At 47.2% G+C, this 19,015-nt stretch overlaps 1 protein-coding gene across 5 annotated transcripts in view; it reads right to left on the reverse strand.

Annotated features, from left to right (window-relative positions):
• Positions 1 to 19,015, reverse strand: part of HECW2 (HECT, C2 and WW domain containing E3 ubiquitin protein ligase 2) — a 226,022-nt gene that overhangs the window by 159,595 nt on the left and 47,412 nt on the right. For all 5 annotated transcript variants that reach the window (XR_014795809.1, XR_014795810.1, XM_084893123.1 and 2 more), the window contains exon 2: positions 2,604 to 2,927. Coding sequence is in view for 3 of the 5 variants with exons in the window: in XM_084893123.1 (XP_084749249.1) it covers positions 2,604 to 2,927 (324 nt within the window). In the remaining 2 variants the exon portion in view is untranslated. The remainder of the gene's footprint in view (positions 1 to 2,603; positions 2,928 to 19,015) is intronic.

Below are 19,015 nucleotides of genomic sequence, written 5' to 3' on the forward strand. Positions count from 1 at the left end.
TTTAGCTCCTTCTCCAATTAATCTAGAAACATAACAAGTGGGGTGGGGAAACACAAAGGAAGGGGGAGAAAGCCTGGAGTAACAGGAGTCAACGTCTTAAGTTATTCTAGGATCTCACAGATTGTCATTCACACCCACGAAAAACCATCCCATATAAAAAATAATAATAAAAACCATCCCATATAAAAAATAATAAAACTGATTAGGTCCCAACGAAATCTATAATAATAAACGTGTAATATGCAAATGGACCAAACAACTGAACAGCAGACAACCGTCCAGACGGCCATGCTATGACATCCACTGGTGCCAGACCAGCATAGTGGATGCAATGCGATTGGTCGGGGGCCCAGCAGTCGCCCTATGATCGCCCTGCAGAGGGAGGCCCAGGCCACCGACCAGTGGGCTGTGGTGGGTGGGTGGGGTCTCCCTCTTTGGGGGCGATCCATCATGGGGCTCCTGGACTGTGAGAGGACACAGACTGGGCTGAGGGACCCCTTCTTCCCCCCCCGAGTGCACAAATTTCATGCACGGGCCTCTAGTATCACATAAAAAGCCCCTAAGAAAACATAGTCTGCTCTTTGTAGTCTCATATCAAGCACTGTGAAATCTAAAATCAGAGGGAAGGAAAAAGCATTATGAGAAAAGTAAAAAAAAAAAAAAAAAAAAAAGAAAGTTTATAAAATCCAAAAGGGTGAATTTACTAAAAGCCAAAAGAGTAACTGCCAAAAAGTAAAATATTTTGTGGACCTAACGGGTACCATAAATGAAAACATAGTGTTTACATCATGGAACCGCCTCACTTGGAAAGTGTATTTAAACGCACTTGGGGAAAATGCTCGGCACTGAAGACCTCCCCCCTGCTGTTGTCATAAGAGAGAGAAAAATGCATTGATAATTTTGTCGTTTTCGATTTCTTGCTATCCAGCATGATCAAACATTTAGAGGTACAAAAGTAAATACAAATGAATTCATTTAAAATGCCTGGTTCCGGACAAACATAAAGCCCAGTGGCCTTAGCACGAACACAGTTTCAACAAGGATGCTTGTCGCTTTGCCTCGAACGAGGTTTCCCCGCAGGGCCCTGCTGACACTTGGGGACCGTTAGTTAGTTTTTGTTGCGAGGGGCTGTCCTCCGCATCTGAGGAGCCTGGGCCGCATCCCCGGTCTCCCGTCTCCCCCACCAGCTGTACCCACCGCAGACCGGTCCAGACATCGCCCAATGTCCTCCAGGAGCAAAACCACCCCTGGCCCAGAAGCACGGCCACAAAAGTCCTCCCCCGCTAATTTAGTTATTACAAACCCTCCCCCCACCCCAAAAAAATGCTTGGTTTATAATCTATGTGGAAAGCAATGATGTCTTCCTAATAAAATAACTAATGTTAATTTTTTTTTTTTTTAATCCCCTTCATTCCATGAACACGTTCTTCAACGTTCGGGAATGTTAGATTTCATTGTCAAGTTTGGTTTAGATTTCCTGTCTGGCTGGGGACAAGATATTGACCTTTGCTTTCCAATAAGCACACTTTACATTTTCTGGGACACATTATTCACCGCTCACCTCCCTATGAATACAAATTAGCTGAAGGGGGCGGGGACACGTTTATGAAAACAAAGAGGAACCTGTTTCTAACCCATATATTGGAAGAGTAGACACTCCCTTCACCTAATTGATCAGGGACACATCAAAGAATTCTGAGGTAATGCTGTAGACTGCACGTTGTTCTTAATGAAATGCAACCTTCAAAAAACACAGCAGCCCGAGCCCATTTAGCTCAGTGGATAGAGCGTTGGCCTGAGGACTGAAAGGTCCCAAGTTCCATTCCGGCCAAGAGCACATGCCTGGGTTGTGGGCTCGATCCCCAGTAGGGGGTGTGCAGGAGGCAGCAGGTCAATGGTTCTCTCCCATCACTGATGTTTCTATCTCTCTCTCCCTCTTCCTTCCTCTCTGAAATCAATAAAGAAATATATTTTTTTTTTTTAAAAGAAAGAAAACACAGAGCCGTTTTTCAGCTTGTCTTCTCCGCCTGTTTAAAAATACCCATAAATTGTCGAAACCGGTTTGGCTCAGTGGGTAGAGCGACGGCCCGCGGACTGAAAGGTCCCAGGTTCGATTCCGGTCAAGGGCATGTACCTTGGTTGCGGGCACATCCCCAGTAGGGAGTGTGCAAGAGGCAGCTGGTCAATGATTCTCTCTCATCGATGTTTCTAACTCTCTATCCCTCTCTCTTCCTCTCTGTAAAAAATCAATAAAATATATATATATATATATATATATATATATATATATATATATATATATATATTTTCAATACCCATAAATGCCAATGGCCACCTCTTTCCAAAGTGGAGCTATTGCTCAAGGGTGACATGAAGTGTTAAAAGGAAAAAAACTGTACCATCTGCAGACTGGGGGATTTAATTAGGAGAGAGAGGTGACCACAGAATTCCTATGAACGAAGGTATTTCCACCGCTGTCTCTCCTCCTCCCGAGCGGGAAGGCAGCCCAGCCGGCCCGGCTGTCCTGAAGGATCTCCCTGTGTGCGTGGTTTGCAGGAGAAAACACAGAAAAGCCGGGTGCCGCCGCCGCCCGTGTGACTCACCAATGTGGTACAGCCCGATCCAGTCGCTGGGGTCCACCTCCTCCTTGATGTCCCAGAAGAGGACGAGGTTCTGGGCGCGGCCCAGCGTGTACTCGTACATGCTGGCCGTGAGGCTGGAGCGGCTCTCCGAGGTCACCAGGTCCGTGTCGCTGTTGGCCCGCTGCAGGGCCATGTTCTCGGGCCTGGCGCCCTGGGCCAGGCTCTGCAGGTTCTCGGGGCTCAGCGTGTAGCGCATCTGGGGGCTCCGCCGCCGCACGAAGAGCAGGTGCTCGCGGGCCGAGCCGGCCATCCCGCCCGCCGCGCCGAGGGGGGCTTCCTGCACAGCTGGGGACAGGCAAGCACACAGCGTCAGGGCCCGGCCCAGGGACCGACCGAGCTGAGCTCCCCGCCGGAAAGCCTCGGGGAGGGCCTGGCTCTGCACTAATCCCCCCGCTGCCAGAACTAAGCCCGGGCTCCACCGTCAGCGGGTGGCGTCAGACACAGCTGAGGTCAGAGGATGGCGAGGCCCTCGGCCCAGCTCCTCCCAGCAGGTCAGGAGGCAGGGGTTTCCCGGCCATCCCTGTAGGTGTGTCCTTTCTCTCTCAGAAACGGCATCTCTCCTCTCCTCTCCACCCCATCCCCCATCACATAAGTATTTGCTGCTGCTATTACATTTCAAAATAGCAGGGCAGCCGAAACCGGTTTGGCTCAGTGGATAGAGCGACGGCCTGCAGACTGAAAGGTCCCAGGTTCGATTCTGGTCAAGGGCATGTACCTTGGTTGCGGGCACATCCCCAGTAGAGGGTGTGCAAGAGGCAGCTGATCGATGATTCTGTCTCATCGATGTTTCTAACTCTCTATCCCTCTCCCTTTCTCTCTGTAAAAAAATCAGTAAAATATATATTTTTTTAAAATAGGACAGGAAAACGTGGCACTTGCGGGACGGGTGAAACAGACCACTGAGGCCAAGTTCACTGGTTCCGTGTCCTCCGCGTGGGGATGTGACTCACTCAAGTCTTTTTCAGGAGCCCCGCCCGTCACCACAGAGTTAAAACTACGGCACCCAGCACACACACACACACACACACACACACACACACACACACACACGGCACTCACTCTTTCTAAGCCATTCGCAAGTATTTACAAATTATGTATCTGTTTATTTAATTAATCTCTATTGTCGTAAGTTTTACAAATGTTCCCCTTTCCACCCCCCCCCCTCCAATGACCCCGGCCACCCCACACCCGCCATTCCCAATCCCCAGGCCTTCACTGCATTGGTGTCTGTGTCCACGGGTGATGCATACATGCATGTAAGTTCTTTGGGTAATGTCTTCCCACCCATCCCAGCCCCCCTTCCCTCTGAGCTTCCATGTCTCCAGGTCATCTCACTTATATGCGGAGCCTAATGAACAAAACAAACTGACAAACGAAAGAGATCCCTACACAAGTTATTGGTGAGTCCTGAGCTTATCAGTCAATCGGTTCACATATTTGCATCCCACCCTGCCTGGACAGATCCGCCTCCTGAATGGAGGTAATGAACGGGGATGGGTCATGCAAGACCATTGTGAGGAGAGAGAAACCGTGAGCGAGTGTTCAGTGAAGAGCCACTGTGTGCTCAGAGGGAGTGAAGTCAGTACCGCCACCATAACCATGGGCGGTGGCACCGTCACTGGACTTCCTGTGACGGCTCTGTAAGGTGTATAAATGCTGAGTCGCTATGTGAGACACCTGAAGCTAATACTGTATGCCTACGATATTCCTCTAAAGTTTTTTTTTTTTTTTTTTTTTGAAAACCAACGACTCTTGTTTTAATAGGAAGATATTATAATCCCCGAATTAATACCTTATTTAGTTTGGAGTAGCTCTCTCTGGCCCAGAGTCTGAGAAGAGTAACACTAGGTCTTGAAAAACAGAGAACAGACATTATATGCTAAAGACACCCCAATAAATTTAATTTTTTTAAAAAGGAAGCAATTTTTTTAAAAGGCCGTCTTTACACACAAAACATCACTATCAGCTCTCCCTTGTGCTGGCTGACCCAGGCTTCAGGAGAAGGAGGAGAGCAGTCCACCCTCGCCGAGCACCCTTGTCCCCGGGGCTTCTGGCTCCGGAGCTCAGGCACCCCTACGGCAGGACCCGGTGCCTCTGAGTTACAGCTCGTGACTCCACCCCAGCGGATGACAAGCGGTTTCCACCCAAACGCGCCATTCCGACTTCCAAACAGCCCACTCGTCCAAGAACCTCCGAGCCCACCTCTCCCACACTGGGGACGCAGCCCGTGGTGAGGTGCGAGGTTAGGGAGAGAAGGGGGGAGCGGGAGGGTCTGCGGCACAGAACGGGGAGGCGGTCAGTGGGAACCTCACCAAGAGTAAGGGGCAGAGACTCCCCCCACCACCACCAGGCTCTTGGGCAGAGGAGTCCACTAGGAAGGTTATGCCTGGGAAACTGGATCTGAGCACGTAGTAGGGCTGACGCCTGGGAAACTGGATCTGAGCACGTAGTAGGGCTGACGGTCAGAGGAGGAACGCAGAGGTGGGGAGCAAATTAGCAGCTAATTGGTTCATTAAGGCATTCGGCACTGAATGCTGAAGAATGGACGTTAGCTACACAGAAAGGGAATATAGCAGTCAGGAATATTAAGGGGAGAGAGAGAGAGAGAGAGAGAGAGAGAGAGAGAGAGAGAGAGCGCGAGAGCGAGCACGCGAGCGCGCCCCAAAGACTTGGCAACAGATGGAATACAGGGGGTAAAAGTGAAAAAGAAATTGGGACTAAATCCCATCTAAGTGACGACAGAATCCCAGAGACGCTGGTAAGGCTGAGAAGAGGGAAGACCACGTTGGGTGAGTTTGCAGACAATGCAACACATGCCAGTAACAATGTCCCCAGACTCCGGGGGGGGGATTGGGAGGGTCGTGTGTGCCTGGTTATGCGGAGGCCAGGGATGACACAATATTCAAACGTAAGTTTCTGCTTTGTAACGGCCCCAGCCTTCACTAATAAAATGGGCCCTGCCCATGACTCTCTAAAAGGCTTCTTAGGTCAGTGTTCAAAAACCTCATTCGGATGTTTTCCTTTACACAGCTTAGATCAACAGAAAATAAATAGAATCAGAATGCTTAGACTACAGTGAGCAGCTATTACCAAACCTGCTTTGGGAAATTTCATTTCTCCCTTATAGGAAAAGTAAGGCCCAACACCATGCAAAAGTGAATTTGCCAAGTCTCATAAAAGTGAAAAGAAAAAGAAAAATCAAACCACTCTAAATGTTATAGTTAAAAATCGTAGCCTAGAACTACCTTAACCAATGCAGTGTTCACATATGAAAAAACTAGTGCTGCTCAAACAGCCAGCATGGCTGCTTTTTTTTTTTCTTTTCATTTTTTCCTACTGGAATCTAAAAATTCCTGATTGTCTTCTTGCTCCAGACCTATGCCTTCTGCAATAAGAAAGGCGAGGTTTCTTCACGCTCTTCTGAAAAGCACAGAAGACAAACCCCGCACTAAGGAAAACTGAGTGGTCCCCACCATATCTACTAAAGGAAAAGCAGTTCCTTGAAGCTCTTAGATAACACCCACCCCCGTGGCACCCTCTGTGCTCTCTGTCCCTTCCCAAAGGACACAATTTCCCAGCAGGCCGCCCTCTCCAAGCCCCCCTCTCCTAATGGCGATGAGGCCTGCGCTGCGCTGCTCCCCCGGCATGGACACCGGCCTCACCAACACGGAGCATGAACCTCTCTTCTTCCCGAGGCCAAGACAGACGCCATCACTAAGCAAACCGCAGAGCACCTGAGTAAACAACTCCGTGTCCGAAGCAGCAGCTTCTGTTTAGAAGACACGGACAGGAGCAGATGACAGAGACACGAACCAAGTGTTTTCACTTAAAATACTTTCGCTAAAGCATTTGGAGGTCAAGGTCCATTCACTAAACCTCCCCTAAAGGATCCAGTGATTTTTACAGGCTGGAAACGCACCCCAGGATCTTAGCCTACACTGAATATTGATAAATAAAGCCAACAATAATAATTAACATCCTGTTTCACCCTTCAAATTCCAAAAACACCACACACACACCCACACACACACACACACACCCCTGTTCAACTTCAAACACACCCCTGTTCAACTTCAACACTCCACTTCAAACTCCATGTGTGTTTCACCAAATACCTGAGAGGAAAAAAGGGGGGAAACTATTTTGGTGTGAAAGGACACGAGAGACCATGAGCCTGCAGAAGGGAGGGATGGGAGAGACCTAGGAAAACGGAGACCCATCAATGCCAGGGGGCACCTGAGACAAAGAAATCACCCCCACACTGTCAGCCACGGGCCCTCCGCAGTGGCTTCCACGGTGTCCACTGCTCAGAGAAAGCAGTCACTGCTTGGTGTGTGTCACCCAGAATCGTAACCCGTGCTCAGCTTGCCCGGCGAGAGAGTGCTAGTAAAGCCCTTAAGGCCAGAAGGATCTCTCCGAGACCACCTGCCAGCGAATGCCGTGACTTCGGGGCATTGGGCAGGGAGCCTGGGCTGGCGGAGGCCACCCTCATTTCTTCTCCTGGGGGTGAGGGGGGCGGGGATTGTCAGAAAGCGCAATGCTCCCTCCAGGCCGCTGCCCTCAGAGAAAAGGCTCTTCTGAGTGAAATAAGCCAGTCAATGAAAGAGAAACACCACATGACCTCACTCATTTGTGGATAATAAAGAACATTATAAACTGATGAACCAAAAGATAGATATAGAGACAGTAAAGCAACAAGCAGACTGTCAAATTACAGCGGGGAGGGTAGGAAGATCTGAGAGAGATAAGAGATCAACCGAAGGACTTGTATACATGCATATAAGTACAACCAATGGACACAAAACTCTGGGGAGGGAGGGCATGTATGGGGGGGGGCAATGGTAAGCTATGTACACAGATAATAATTTAATTAAAAAATTAAATAAATAATAAAAAAATAAAAAATAAAAAAAAGGCTCTTCTCCCCGAAATTTGACCAAATGATGCCTGATGATCCGCAGCAATTCCACAGACACCGAGGGCGGCGGGCGGGAAGCAGTGCCTCAAAAAAAGAGTGAGCTGTTCCTAGAAGAGGAAATGAACGCTGCAGAAAAATAAAGGAAAACGAAAAGAAAAAAAAAAAAAAAAAAAAAAAAAAAAAAAAAACACTAACAAAATGTCAGCGCCCAAAGGACAGATCCTTAAATAAGAATACAGGGTGGGCGAAAGAAGATCAACCAAAGGACTTATGTGCATGCATGTATAAGCCTAACCAATGGACATGTACACCAGAGCGGTGAGGGCATGAGTGGGGAGGGTGGGGTTGGGGGGTTAATGGAAGGATGAGGACACATATGTAATACCTTAATCAACAAAGAAATTAAAAAAAAAAAGAATATAGGATAAGGAGGAGGGTAGGTAGGTAGGGGCTGGGAGGGAAGGGGAGGAAATCGGAGATATCAGTAATGCTACCAACAATGAAAAAATATATAGGATAGCGCATGTGGGAAAAACAAAGGCATCATCTTACTCATTTATCCCCATAGTGGAGGACAGATTGTCAGGAGTCCCTTAATGGAAGGACAGTCATTGGCATGGATACCAGTTTTTTAAAACATCGATCTCTACTTTTTAAATGCTATTAAAACAGGAGGAGCAAAACTTCATCTCAAGAATCATTTGTAAACATCATGTCACATTAGGAAAATGGAATCTGAAACTTCCTGTATTTCCCCGACCTTGTTAAAATTCCACCTATTTTTCAGTAAGTACACAGGAAGTGTCATGATCGATCCAGGTGTTCATGAAAAGAGAGAGATTGTTTGTTTTTATATCCAGTCCTTTGGGTGGCCTGCTTATCTATTCACAAGTATTGCCGAGCTACGTGAGGGAAATGGAATCCATTCATTTTAGGGTCATCTCTTCGGAAAGACATTAAACGTTTACTCCCTCTATATCACATGTGTCAAACACAAGGCCCGCGGGCCAAATCCAGCCCGCCAGGCCTTGCAATGTGGCCCGCACCGCGCTGTCATCACTGCACTCCGCTGTCAGTTTATGACATTGTCAGTTTGACTGTTCAGTAAACCATTCGGCCCGCGATTTAGGCTGGACTTTAGATTTTGGCCCCTTCTCTGATTGAGTTCGACACCCCTACTCTATATCCTTAGCGGGGACGGTGTCTTTTTTCTTTTCCATGAACATATCCCGAAGCATTATCTTCAGTAAAGCTGCAGATAATTGCCAATAGTTGGTCCCAGGCACTCAGCTATTTCAGAATTCTGCATTATTTTGTGTTGGCTGAAGCACGTTTGTGTGGGAAAGTGTTCCTCGCAAAGAGAAACCACAAAACATAAGCTTCTAGTTACTGAGTGTCAAAAGCTGCTAGAAAAGATAACCAACTGCGTTTAAATACTATTGTTTATTCCATAAAACACCAGAGCTCACACCTGTATAAACTCTCGTGACCGGAGCCTGCAGACCCACAGAAGACCTCTTTAAGCCTGCACATTCCTCACTCTCCGCCCCCACCGCCACAGCAGCCAAGTTCACATCCTACATCTAGACCAGTGGTCGGCAAACTCATTAGTCAACAGAGCCCAATTATCAATGGTACAATTGAAATTGCTTTTGAGAGCCCAATTTTTTTAAACTTAAACTTCTCCTAACGCCACTTCTTCAAAACAGACTCGCCCAGGCCGTGGTATTTTGTGAAAGAGCCACACTCAAGGGGCCAAAGAGCCGCAGGTGGCTCACGAGCTGCCGTTTGCTAACTACTCCTCTTAGGTAGAGAAAGAGCTGGAGTTCTTCTGCATTTGTCCCACAAAGTCTAGACAGATAACAAATTAATTGGGGCATAACTGGAACACCATCTACTCTCTCCCCAAAACCCTCCCCTGGCCACCATTTCCCCCAGAGTCAAAGCCAAAACCCTAACAACAGCCTACGAGGCCCATGTGATCTGGTCCCCGGTCCTCTCTGGCCTCATCTGCCACTATGGCTACCCATGCTCATGCTACTCTGGTCTCAGAAGGCACCAGCCACACCAACCACAGGGCCTTTGCACCTGTGATGTCCTCTGCCGCAGAAGGGCTTCTCTTCAATATCCACGTGGCTTACTCTTGTTACATTTTACCCAAATGCCCCCCTCTCGGCAGGACCTTGCCCGGCCATCCTACATAAAATTACAACAGTCCCAACACGACCTACCCCTTTCCCTGCTTTACCTCTCCTCCATGGAACTTTTCACACACTAACACCCAGTGACCCTCACCACTTGAGTGTATGCTTCATGGAGAGTTGGACGTGATGGGCTGATGTTCGCTCTAGTTGGCAACTGTACTGAGATGATTTTCTTGGCAGAGCACCTGGAACAATGTCCATTCAACTGAGTGATCAATTATTGTTTTTAGCATCACAAGTGGTTTGCCACCACAATAAGATTTCTACCGGAAGTCCTTTCACTGGTACAAGGCAATGGCTGTGGGCAGAAGCAGCAAACACACCGGTGAAATTTCAGAGTCTGAGATTACCAATTGATGCTCACCATGATTACAGAGGTCAACATAAGTCATAGTAGAACAGGAAAAGGGGTAAGGGATGAAATCAAACAATCTACACTAATAAAAGAGAAACATGCAAATTGACCATCACTCCGCTACCCCCACCAGCCAATCAGAATGGAATATGCAAATTAGAAGGACAAAGATGGAGGCCTCCCAACTGCTCCAGGTGTGGTGGCTAGGCAGGACAGGAGGCCTGCTATGACAGGGAGGGCAGCAGCGAAGGGATCTACAGGAGCAGGACTCCAACCTCAGCGAAGACAAAGATGGCAGACTCCAGCTGGCGTCTGCAGCGAAGCAGTGAAGAGGAAGACAACAGACTCTGGCGGCAGGCCAGAGCGAAGGCCTGGGTCCAGGGTGCCACAAGAAAACCGGGGCTGGAAGCCAAGGGAAGGAAGGCCTATTGCATGAATCTCTTCGTGCGGCGGGCCTCTAGTAAGAAATAACCATGTTAGAGAAGGGAGTCCCATGTAAGTCATACGCACAGCGTGCTAAGCATGCCTGATGCTCATACAAATAGTTCTCAGCACCTACTATGTGCCAGGCACTGCTCCACCTCCAGGCTGCGACTGAAAAGACTCCATTCCCCAAGGAACTGGCACTCTTAAGGCTTAAAAAAATGAAATTTTAAATACTAATAAAAAAGTCACACAATTCCCAGTAGCATAGAGAATCATCCAGAAGAACCAAAAAATTAACTGAACATCAACATGCAAAATGCGGGTTTAAGGAAAGATGAAATCATTTCTCTTCAGGGTTTCAAGTCAATGTCGTAAATGCAGCAGAGCCCCGGTTCCTTCAGTAGCATGATCCCCCTTATCGACGACCCCAAGTTTAATCTCGATTCCAGCATTAGGATAAGCAGGTCTGAAAGCCTTCCCCAGAGGACCGCTTGCCTTTTCAGAGCACTACGGTTTCCAAACACTCTGGACCACAAAGAGGTCCTTTTTAGCTACGGAGTCATTATCCTCCTCCACTCAATCAAGGAGCGGAAGGAGAAAGGGAAAAGAGAAACACAAAACAGTGAGCTGAAGCCTTTTTAAATCGGTCCCCGTTCCACCATTCCTCCCGAGCAATGACAGCGGACGCCTGCCAGTCACGGCCCCGTGCATCCGTCAGTCACTCGCAGAATCCCAACCGTCCAACAATAAACCGATCGCCAAGAGGAGCTGCAGGAACTAACAAAAGATCAGGGACTCAGGAAAGTCAATGAGTGGGATTTTGAAAAACAACTTGAATTGCACACCAAGCGCGAATGAACAGGGGTCGGGTGGGGTTAGAAGAGTTGACAACTGAAGGACAAGAGCGCGAAGAGCAGCTGGGATGTTACAGGATTAGAGAGGCCGTGGGAAGGGACAGACCCCCAGGCGGGGTTTGCAATAGGACTCGCACGATGGTGGTGAGGAAGACAAATACCAATATGTGTGATCATACCATTTTCTTGAAAAAGATTAACACCCCCTCCCCCCAACCCTCTAAAAATTTCAACTCGTCACTTGTTCTGTCTCCTTTTAGTAAGTAAGCCATACTTGTGATTATCATCTACATTTTATTGTGAGATATATAAACTGATTCCCATAATTCGAACTTCTGTCAAAAATCAAACGCTTTCCATCCTATTTTCTAGGAAATTTGATTGCCATTAATAGGCCTGCTTTCCTGGCCTCTCCTGCCCCACCCTCACCCTCACATAACCTCTACAGCTACCCGGTGATGGAAATACTCAGTCTAGATCTGACGTCTGGACAGAGGCTCCGAGCTGATGGTGGCAGGCTGAGCCCACAGGGACACCTTCCCAGCCTGCTGCCCTCCCGCATGCCCGAGCTCCTCCTGGTTCCATAACAAGGCCCCGTCGTGGGGTGCCCAGGGTTTCCCACAGAACTGGGGGACAATGACATCATCTCTCTACGGGGTTGAAAGCCAGTGCTTTCCATGCAGGTGCCGAGCACATCCCGCCCCCACGGCAGAGTCCCAGGTCACCTGCCTCGCCTTCCTCCTCCCGCCCTCTGCGTCTCGGTCCTGGACCACCTCCTGGAGCTTTGCTCCCAGGAAGTCTTCGCCTACTCAATTGTTCTGAGCCACAGGTTTGTTATCGTTGGTCAACCTGACAAGCCCGTCGTGGTGCTGAGAAGCTGCAGTTTCCCTCTTTCGGGACAGCCCCGCGGGCTCTGCAGGAGGACAGGGCAGGCAGCACAGAGGCCGAGAGCGTGGCTTCCTGCTGGGAGCCCTTCCAGAGGGAGACTCGGCCAACATCGCGTCTCCGTGCCTGTCTCTTCGCACCCGCCCATCTTTAAAGGACACCGAATGCATGTTGAAGAGCTCCCCTGAGCAAGCACATGGACACTTGTGCCTGGAAACCCTGCGGTGCCCAGCCGGTGTGGCGCAGTGGTTGAGGGTCGACTTATGAACCAGGAGGTCACCAGTCAGGGCACAGGCCCAGGTTTCAGGGCTCGATCCCCAGTTGATGTTCCTCTCTCATCCATGTTTCTCTCTCTCTCTCTCCCTCTCTCTCTCTCTCTCTCTCTCTCTCTCTCTCTCTCTCTCCTCTCCCTTCCTCTCTCTGAAGTCAATAAAAACATATTTTTAAAAAAGGAGAAGAGAAGCCCTCAGGAAGCTAGAGGAGCAGTTCTGCCTCCAGTGTCAGGGCTGAGTCACATGCCGTGTCAGGGCTGAGTCACATGCCGTGGCTTTGAGTTTGTGCTAAAGGAAGATGGCGATGGCTTCTTGTCCTAGAAATGGGGAAGAAAGAGACTGGGGGTGCCTCGTCTGGGGACCTTGCCTGCACACCAGCTCCCTCCCCCGAAGGCACTGACGCGCACACACTGGCTCTCAGCGCCCCACACTCCCCTGCTCCCCGCCGACTCCCCGCCGACTCCCCGCCGACTCCCGGGCCCTAAGTCCTCACACAGAGCAGGCCAGTGTCTCCTCCCCTCCCCACCTGACAGAACAAACGGGAACATACAATGGAGTAAAGTTTGTAGCCTGGTGGAAAGATTGCTGGAGAATAGATCATTCTTACAAAACACTGACAGACCTGTTTTAATTAGGTCATACATCAATTAGAGTTAGATGACTGCAAGTAAAATGGCCAATTTCTTTCTAAAGATGCTGAGAAATTTCATTTGCTTCAATGAGTCAATTTATAGTCTCACATATTAAATTTATAGAAATTGGATTCCTGCTCCCAAATTCAATACACTGTAAGAAAAAAAAAACCAAAAACATTTTAATCCATAGGTTAAAATCTATTCAAATAAATAAACCCATAAATTTTTTTATAAATAAAATTATTTTTCTTAGACTGCTACATTATTCAATTTAAAAAGATGTCGCGGCTTTAAATAATAGTTTCAAACAAATTAAATCAATATAACTGGTTGTGATTGGGGGTGGGGAGAATCTCAAAAACTCTATGCACTTATCCGTTACCCCATTAATCTGATTATTTTAATATGTTTTTATTGATTTTGTTTTTATTGATTTCAGAGAGAGGAAGGGAGGGGGGGGAGAGAAATAGCGAGGAGAGAAGCATTAATGGGCTGCCTCCTGCACGCCCCCTACTGGGGACCGAGCCCACACCCAGGTATGTGCCCCAACTGGGATCAAAGGAAATCTAACAGGCAACCTCCTGGTGCATGGGACGAGGCTCAACCAACTGAGCCACACAGGCTGGGCAGTGAGGTCTGTCAGGCAATTAGTTACTCCTAACGAAGGCTTTGAAAGAACGTCGCCCACTAAATTAGCAGTTTTAAGTGCATGTGCTCAACGTCTAAGTAAAAAATAAAGACTCCCGCCGAAACCGGTTTGGCTCAGCGTCGGCCTGCGAACTGAAAGGTCCCGGGTTCGATTCCGGTCAAGGGCATGTACCTTGGTTGCCGGCACATCCCCAGTAGGGGATGAATCTCTCTCATCAATGTTTCTAACTCTCTATCCCTCTCTCTTCCTCTCTATGAAAAATCAATAAAACATATTTTTTAAAAATAATAAATAAATAAATAAATAAATAAAGACTCCCTACAGACTTCAATACCAGCGTAGTCTACACCCAGGGTGGTGTGCAATGGAGCATAAGCTTCGCCATCAAAGGTTCACGAAGGAAAGAACTTGCTAATCAGAATCTGCATATGTGATCACGAAAGAAATATTTTGACCGTTTGCCAAAGGATTCCTGGTTGTAAACGGCACTTGTTGGTGTTAGAGGCAGCTGTCAACTCTCACCTGCTGTAACTTTCAGTGACCGCTTCTATTTAGTGACTTCACAGAGTTCTCTCTTTATGTGGACCAGGTGATGGAAAACGCCATGTGTAAACCAGGGAGCTGGAGCCAGCGAGGTGCGTGCTGCCTGTCAGGGCACACCCAAAGCTCATTGGCGCCCCCTAATGACGGCACCCCACACCTCGCCTCTGGGCAGCGCAGTGCAGGGAACCAGCACTCCGAGCCTTCAGGAAGGGCTCTCTGCAAAAGTCAGCTTTGCGTTCCGGCAGCCTTGAATCCCAGGTAAAACTGGCCAACCGAATTTCATCAAAATGAAGAGTTAAGAGAATAAGAAAAAAAAAAATACTTTTAGAGCTTTTTTCCATTTATAAAAATAACACATGCCCACTACAAAATCTCAAAAGAGAGGAGAAAAGATAACGAAGATAACTATCAGCCACCATCCCAAGATGCCAGCCCACTTCCCTGTGGTCTATAAACACATGCACAGCGACTCAGACGTACAGGGAAGATGAGGTCATGCCACAGAGTACCCACCGTTTTGTAACCTGCTCTTTTTCAGGCAAAGCGTCATGCAGGCAATCGTATTCATACACATAGCACCATATCATCCTTTCCAACCGTCGTAAGACTTCCCATGGACAAAGTGCCATAATTCAGCTAAACACCTCCCTCCACATGCCCATTCAGATTTTGGCTATGAACCATACTGAGGTACATCACCTACACTTCTTCTCACACTTGCCTGGTTACGTCCTTAGAAGCGGACTTGCTGGACCGTAGGTGTTGAAGAGCGTTACCTCAAAAGCTCTAGAGAGGAGGTGCAAGAAGCGTCCCCCACACCTTCAGTGCAGGGGGCCGGCCAGTTCCTCCCAGACACCTTCACTGACCCGGATGCTTTCCACCGTGGAGGCAGTTCCGTGGGTGAGAGAACGGTCCTCGAACCTGCCTCTGCAGCGGGATGCAGCTCCCAGCTCAGTCATGGACTAGCTCTACAGCCCCGGGGCAGTTACTCAACATTTCTGCAGGTTCTTGTAAAGCAGAGGCTACGTCTTTATACCTACCTCAAAGGGTGAATGATGATTGATTGATTGATTGATTGATTGATTTCAGAGAGAGGAAAGGAAACATAAAAACATCAATCACTGATCAGCTGTCTCCTACATGCCCCCTACTGGGGATGGAGCCCATAACCCCGCCCGGACCCAGAAGCAAATGGTGACCTCCTGGTTCATGAGTTGACGCTCAACCACTGAGCAACACTGGCTGGACAAGGGTTATTTTTAATGAGTAAGTGAGCTACTATCACACCTAATACACAATAAATGTTCAATAAATATGTGCTCATATTATATTGGATAATGTCCATCTAAAAGGTAAAAACAAATCTCACTTTTGTTTAAGTTGCGTTTATGTGATTCTTACTGAGATTAAACATAAGAAAACATAAGCCCTTTCATTTAATTTTTATATGTATCTTCATTTCCATGGCCTATTTTTTTAAGTAGTCAATCATAAAATTTACTAATGGTTATTTCTCTTTCTTCCTCATTTGTTTTGGGAGGATAGTTGTACTGGTTAGAATTTCTAAAACAAAGCTGAATAAATATTAAAGGTCACAAATATCCTTATCTCATTCATAACTCTATAATAATAAAACATTTTTAAAGAATTTGAAAATTCAAAATTATACAATGTAGAGACAATTTTTTTCTATACATTTTTCTTACAAAGCATTCTGGAAACACAAGTTCTGTGTTGTTTCTAAATGTTGGCATTCTTTGGGAGAAAAAGTCTTCTTCGGTACTTTAACAATAAATTTTATTAACTAAACTTGCATACACAAAAAAAAAACATAGTTATCTTTAACACTGGAAATATAAAGTATAGGATAAAAATTATTATATTTCTCTAATTTGTGAATGAATTAGCAAAAGAAATTCAAAAGACAATAGTGTAGTTTGTCCACACCCCATACCCCCACATTCTGAAAAGGAGCCTGAATTATGTCTAGATATAAAATCCTCCACATACAAATTAAGACCCTATTTGCTCAGCAGCAAAACGAGGGGATACTCTGATCACAGAACAGGCTAGCTTCTTCTCCCCAAGTTAAACAACAGAGAGGACACTGTGCCAAAACCCTAAACTAAATCACATATTCTGGAGGATCTTGCCAAGTCTTAACAACATACATGAGTCTGTTGTCTATAAACCTAGAGGCGAAGTTATAAAGCAGAATAATAACGTATTCACTAAGGACTGAAAATGTGCCCCATCTCATGCTATGAGCTGGTACAATACACATCATCTTCCATCACCAATTTACCTACCCCAACAAGGAAAACATCGCCCCCCACTGGCTGCACATTGTCTTTGCCCCCAGTCTTCCAAGAGTACCCTATAAACGGACGGCAGAGGGTCCTTTGGGTGTCATAGCTGACCAACTCTCCCCTGAGGGAAGACAGGGAAATTTCAGGGCCACAGGCACTGCAGCACTATTGGAGCTTTGACTGGCGAGAGGTGGATTACCGGAAATCACCACAATCAGCAAAGAAGAGTCATCATACTCCAGAGTGCAGGACAAGGTAAAATGACATTGAAGTATGCCCAGATGGCCTTCTATTTACCCTCCCGGGACACTCCCCCTGAGCAGCAGTGAGCATGGCTAAGAAGCTCTGGATTTACTTCTCTATGGAATGGAATAAAAATGAGGCAAAATACACCAATTTAATGAAACTGCCCGATAGAGCAGCTATAGCACTTTGCAATAAATCATGCTTCAAATGTAAACAACTAGTTTTTTTTATTCTTTTTTAAAATATACCTTTTTCTTTATTTCAGAGAGGAAGAGAGAGGGGGAGAGAGGAACATCAATGACGAGCGAGAGTCATTGATCGGCAGCCTCCTACACACCCCCCCATGGGGATCGATCCCACAGCCCGGGCACGTGCCCTTGGCTGGGAATCAAACCGCGACCTCCTGGTTCTGATTGACGCTCAACCACTGAGCCACACTGTCCAGACTATTCTTTAATAACACCTGTGCATGGGCTGTTCCTTTGGAAGGGCCCAAAGATTCCTAAGTAATAAGTCTACTGGGTCATATGCATCTAATCCTGGCATTCCTAGTCCTTGAACAAGCTCCTAGCGGAGAAGAGATATCCAAATTAAGCCTGGGAAGTAGAAAGCATCTGGAAAAGCATCAACAGAGCCTACTGAATAGATACAGTACAGAATCGAGACATGCAGTTCTGAGTGCTGAGCCGCAGACACGTTTGGTAAGACTCTCATACATCAGTGTCTACTCCGATTCCATAAAGCCTTAGTCGTGTCACGTGCCAAGTGTTGACCGCTGCTTCATTGCAGCATTAGATTGAGAACGGAAAGAACTCTCAGAAAGAACCCAGTCTCACCCTTTCCTTTGTGAGTAGCACCACGAATTGGGTCTCTGAGTGCCACGTGATCCGTTTCAGGGTCCTGCAGTTCACATCGTTAGACCTGGAATTATGACCCACATTTCTCATCTCCCTGCCTCACTACATGGAGTGGCACCTGTCATCTCGGTCCCTGGGAGGCCATCTTACAGGGCTGGTCAGCATATCCGCACAGGAAAGGTCTTTTGAAAGACTTCCCTTGCTTTTAATGTTTTCAGTGGTTGCAGGAAGGAAGGAAGAGACAGAAACACCAATGATGAGAACCATTGATCAGCTGCCTCCTGCATGCCCCACACTGGGGATAGAGCCAGCAACCTGGGCATGTGCCCTGACCGGTATTCCAACTGTGGCCTCATGGTTCATGGGTTGACGCTCAACCACTGAGCCACGATTTCTTTTTTTAAATATCACACGGGTAAAGAGTGTGTGAGTTTCTCAGACAGCTACCCACAGAATAACACATTCCACAAACTGGGTCAGGGAATCCAGACACAATATAAATCGATTATCCCATCCCACTCACAGTATTGTCCAAGTCCAGACTTCTGCTAACTGTGACCTCACCTAAGTCATTAAATCACATGGGTCCTGATTTTCTCATCTATAGAAATGAAAGAATAGGACTATATCACATCCAAAGCATCTCCCCGGCTCTACAAATGTGTACGTTTAGGTGACTCGTTTTCATCAGGACAATCACGTTTCCTGCTTCTGTTTTCCTTTTCCACACAACAAACTTTAAAAAACGCACTATAGTCTCAAAAGAACTGGTGGCCCAGAAAGAAGCTCACTACGGACTGATTCATATGCCTTTCAGCATAACAAGTATTGCTTGTCTCATTTTTTACTCTAATAAGTATATTTCCAGTAGGACATGATCTCGCTCATCTGGGGGAAATCGTGAACAACACAGACTGATGAACAAGAACAGACCCAGAGAGAAGGAGCCATGGGGCAGACTGTTGGACCTCAGAGGGAGGGTGGGGATAAAAGGGAGAGATCAACCAAAGGACTTAAGTGCACACATATGAGCCTAACCAGTGGTCAAGGACAACAGGGGGGTGGGGCATGAGTGGGGGGGGGGGGAGATTGGAATGGGGGTTTGAGGACAAATATGTGATACCTTAATCAATAAAGAAATTTTAAAAATAAATAAATAAGTAAATATAAAAAACACACTGTAGCCCGGCTTGGGGGGAAGGGGGGGGGGCCTGGGGCAG

The sequence above is a fragment of the Pipistrellus hanaki genome, assembly GCF_964339955.1.
Source record: "Pipistrellus hanaki genome assembly, chromosome: 8".
Taxonomy (NCBI): Eukaryota; Metazoa; Chordata; class Mammalia; order Chiroptera; family Vespertilionidae; genus Pipistrellus; species Pipistrellus hanaki.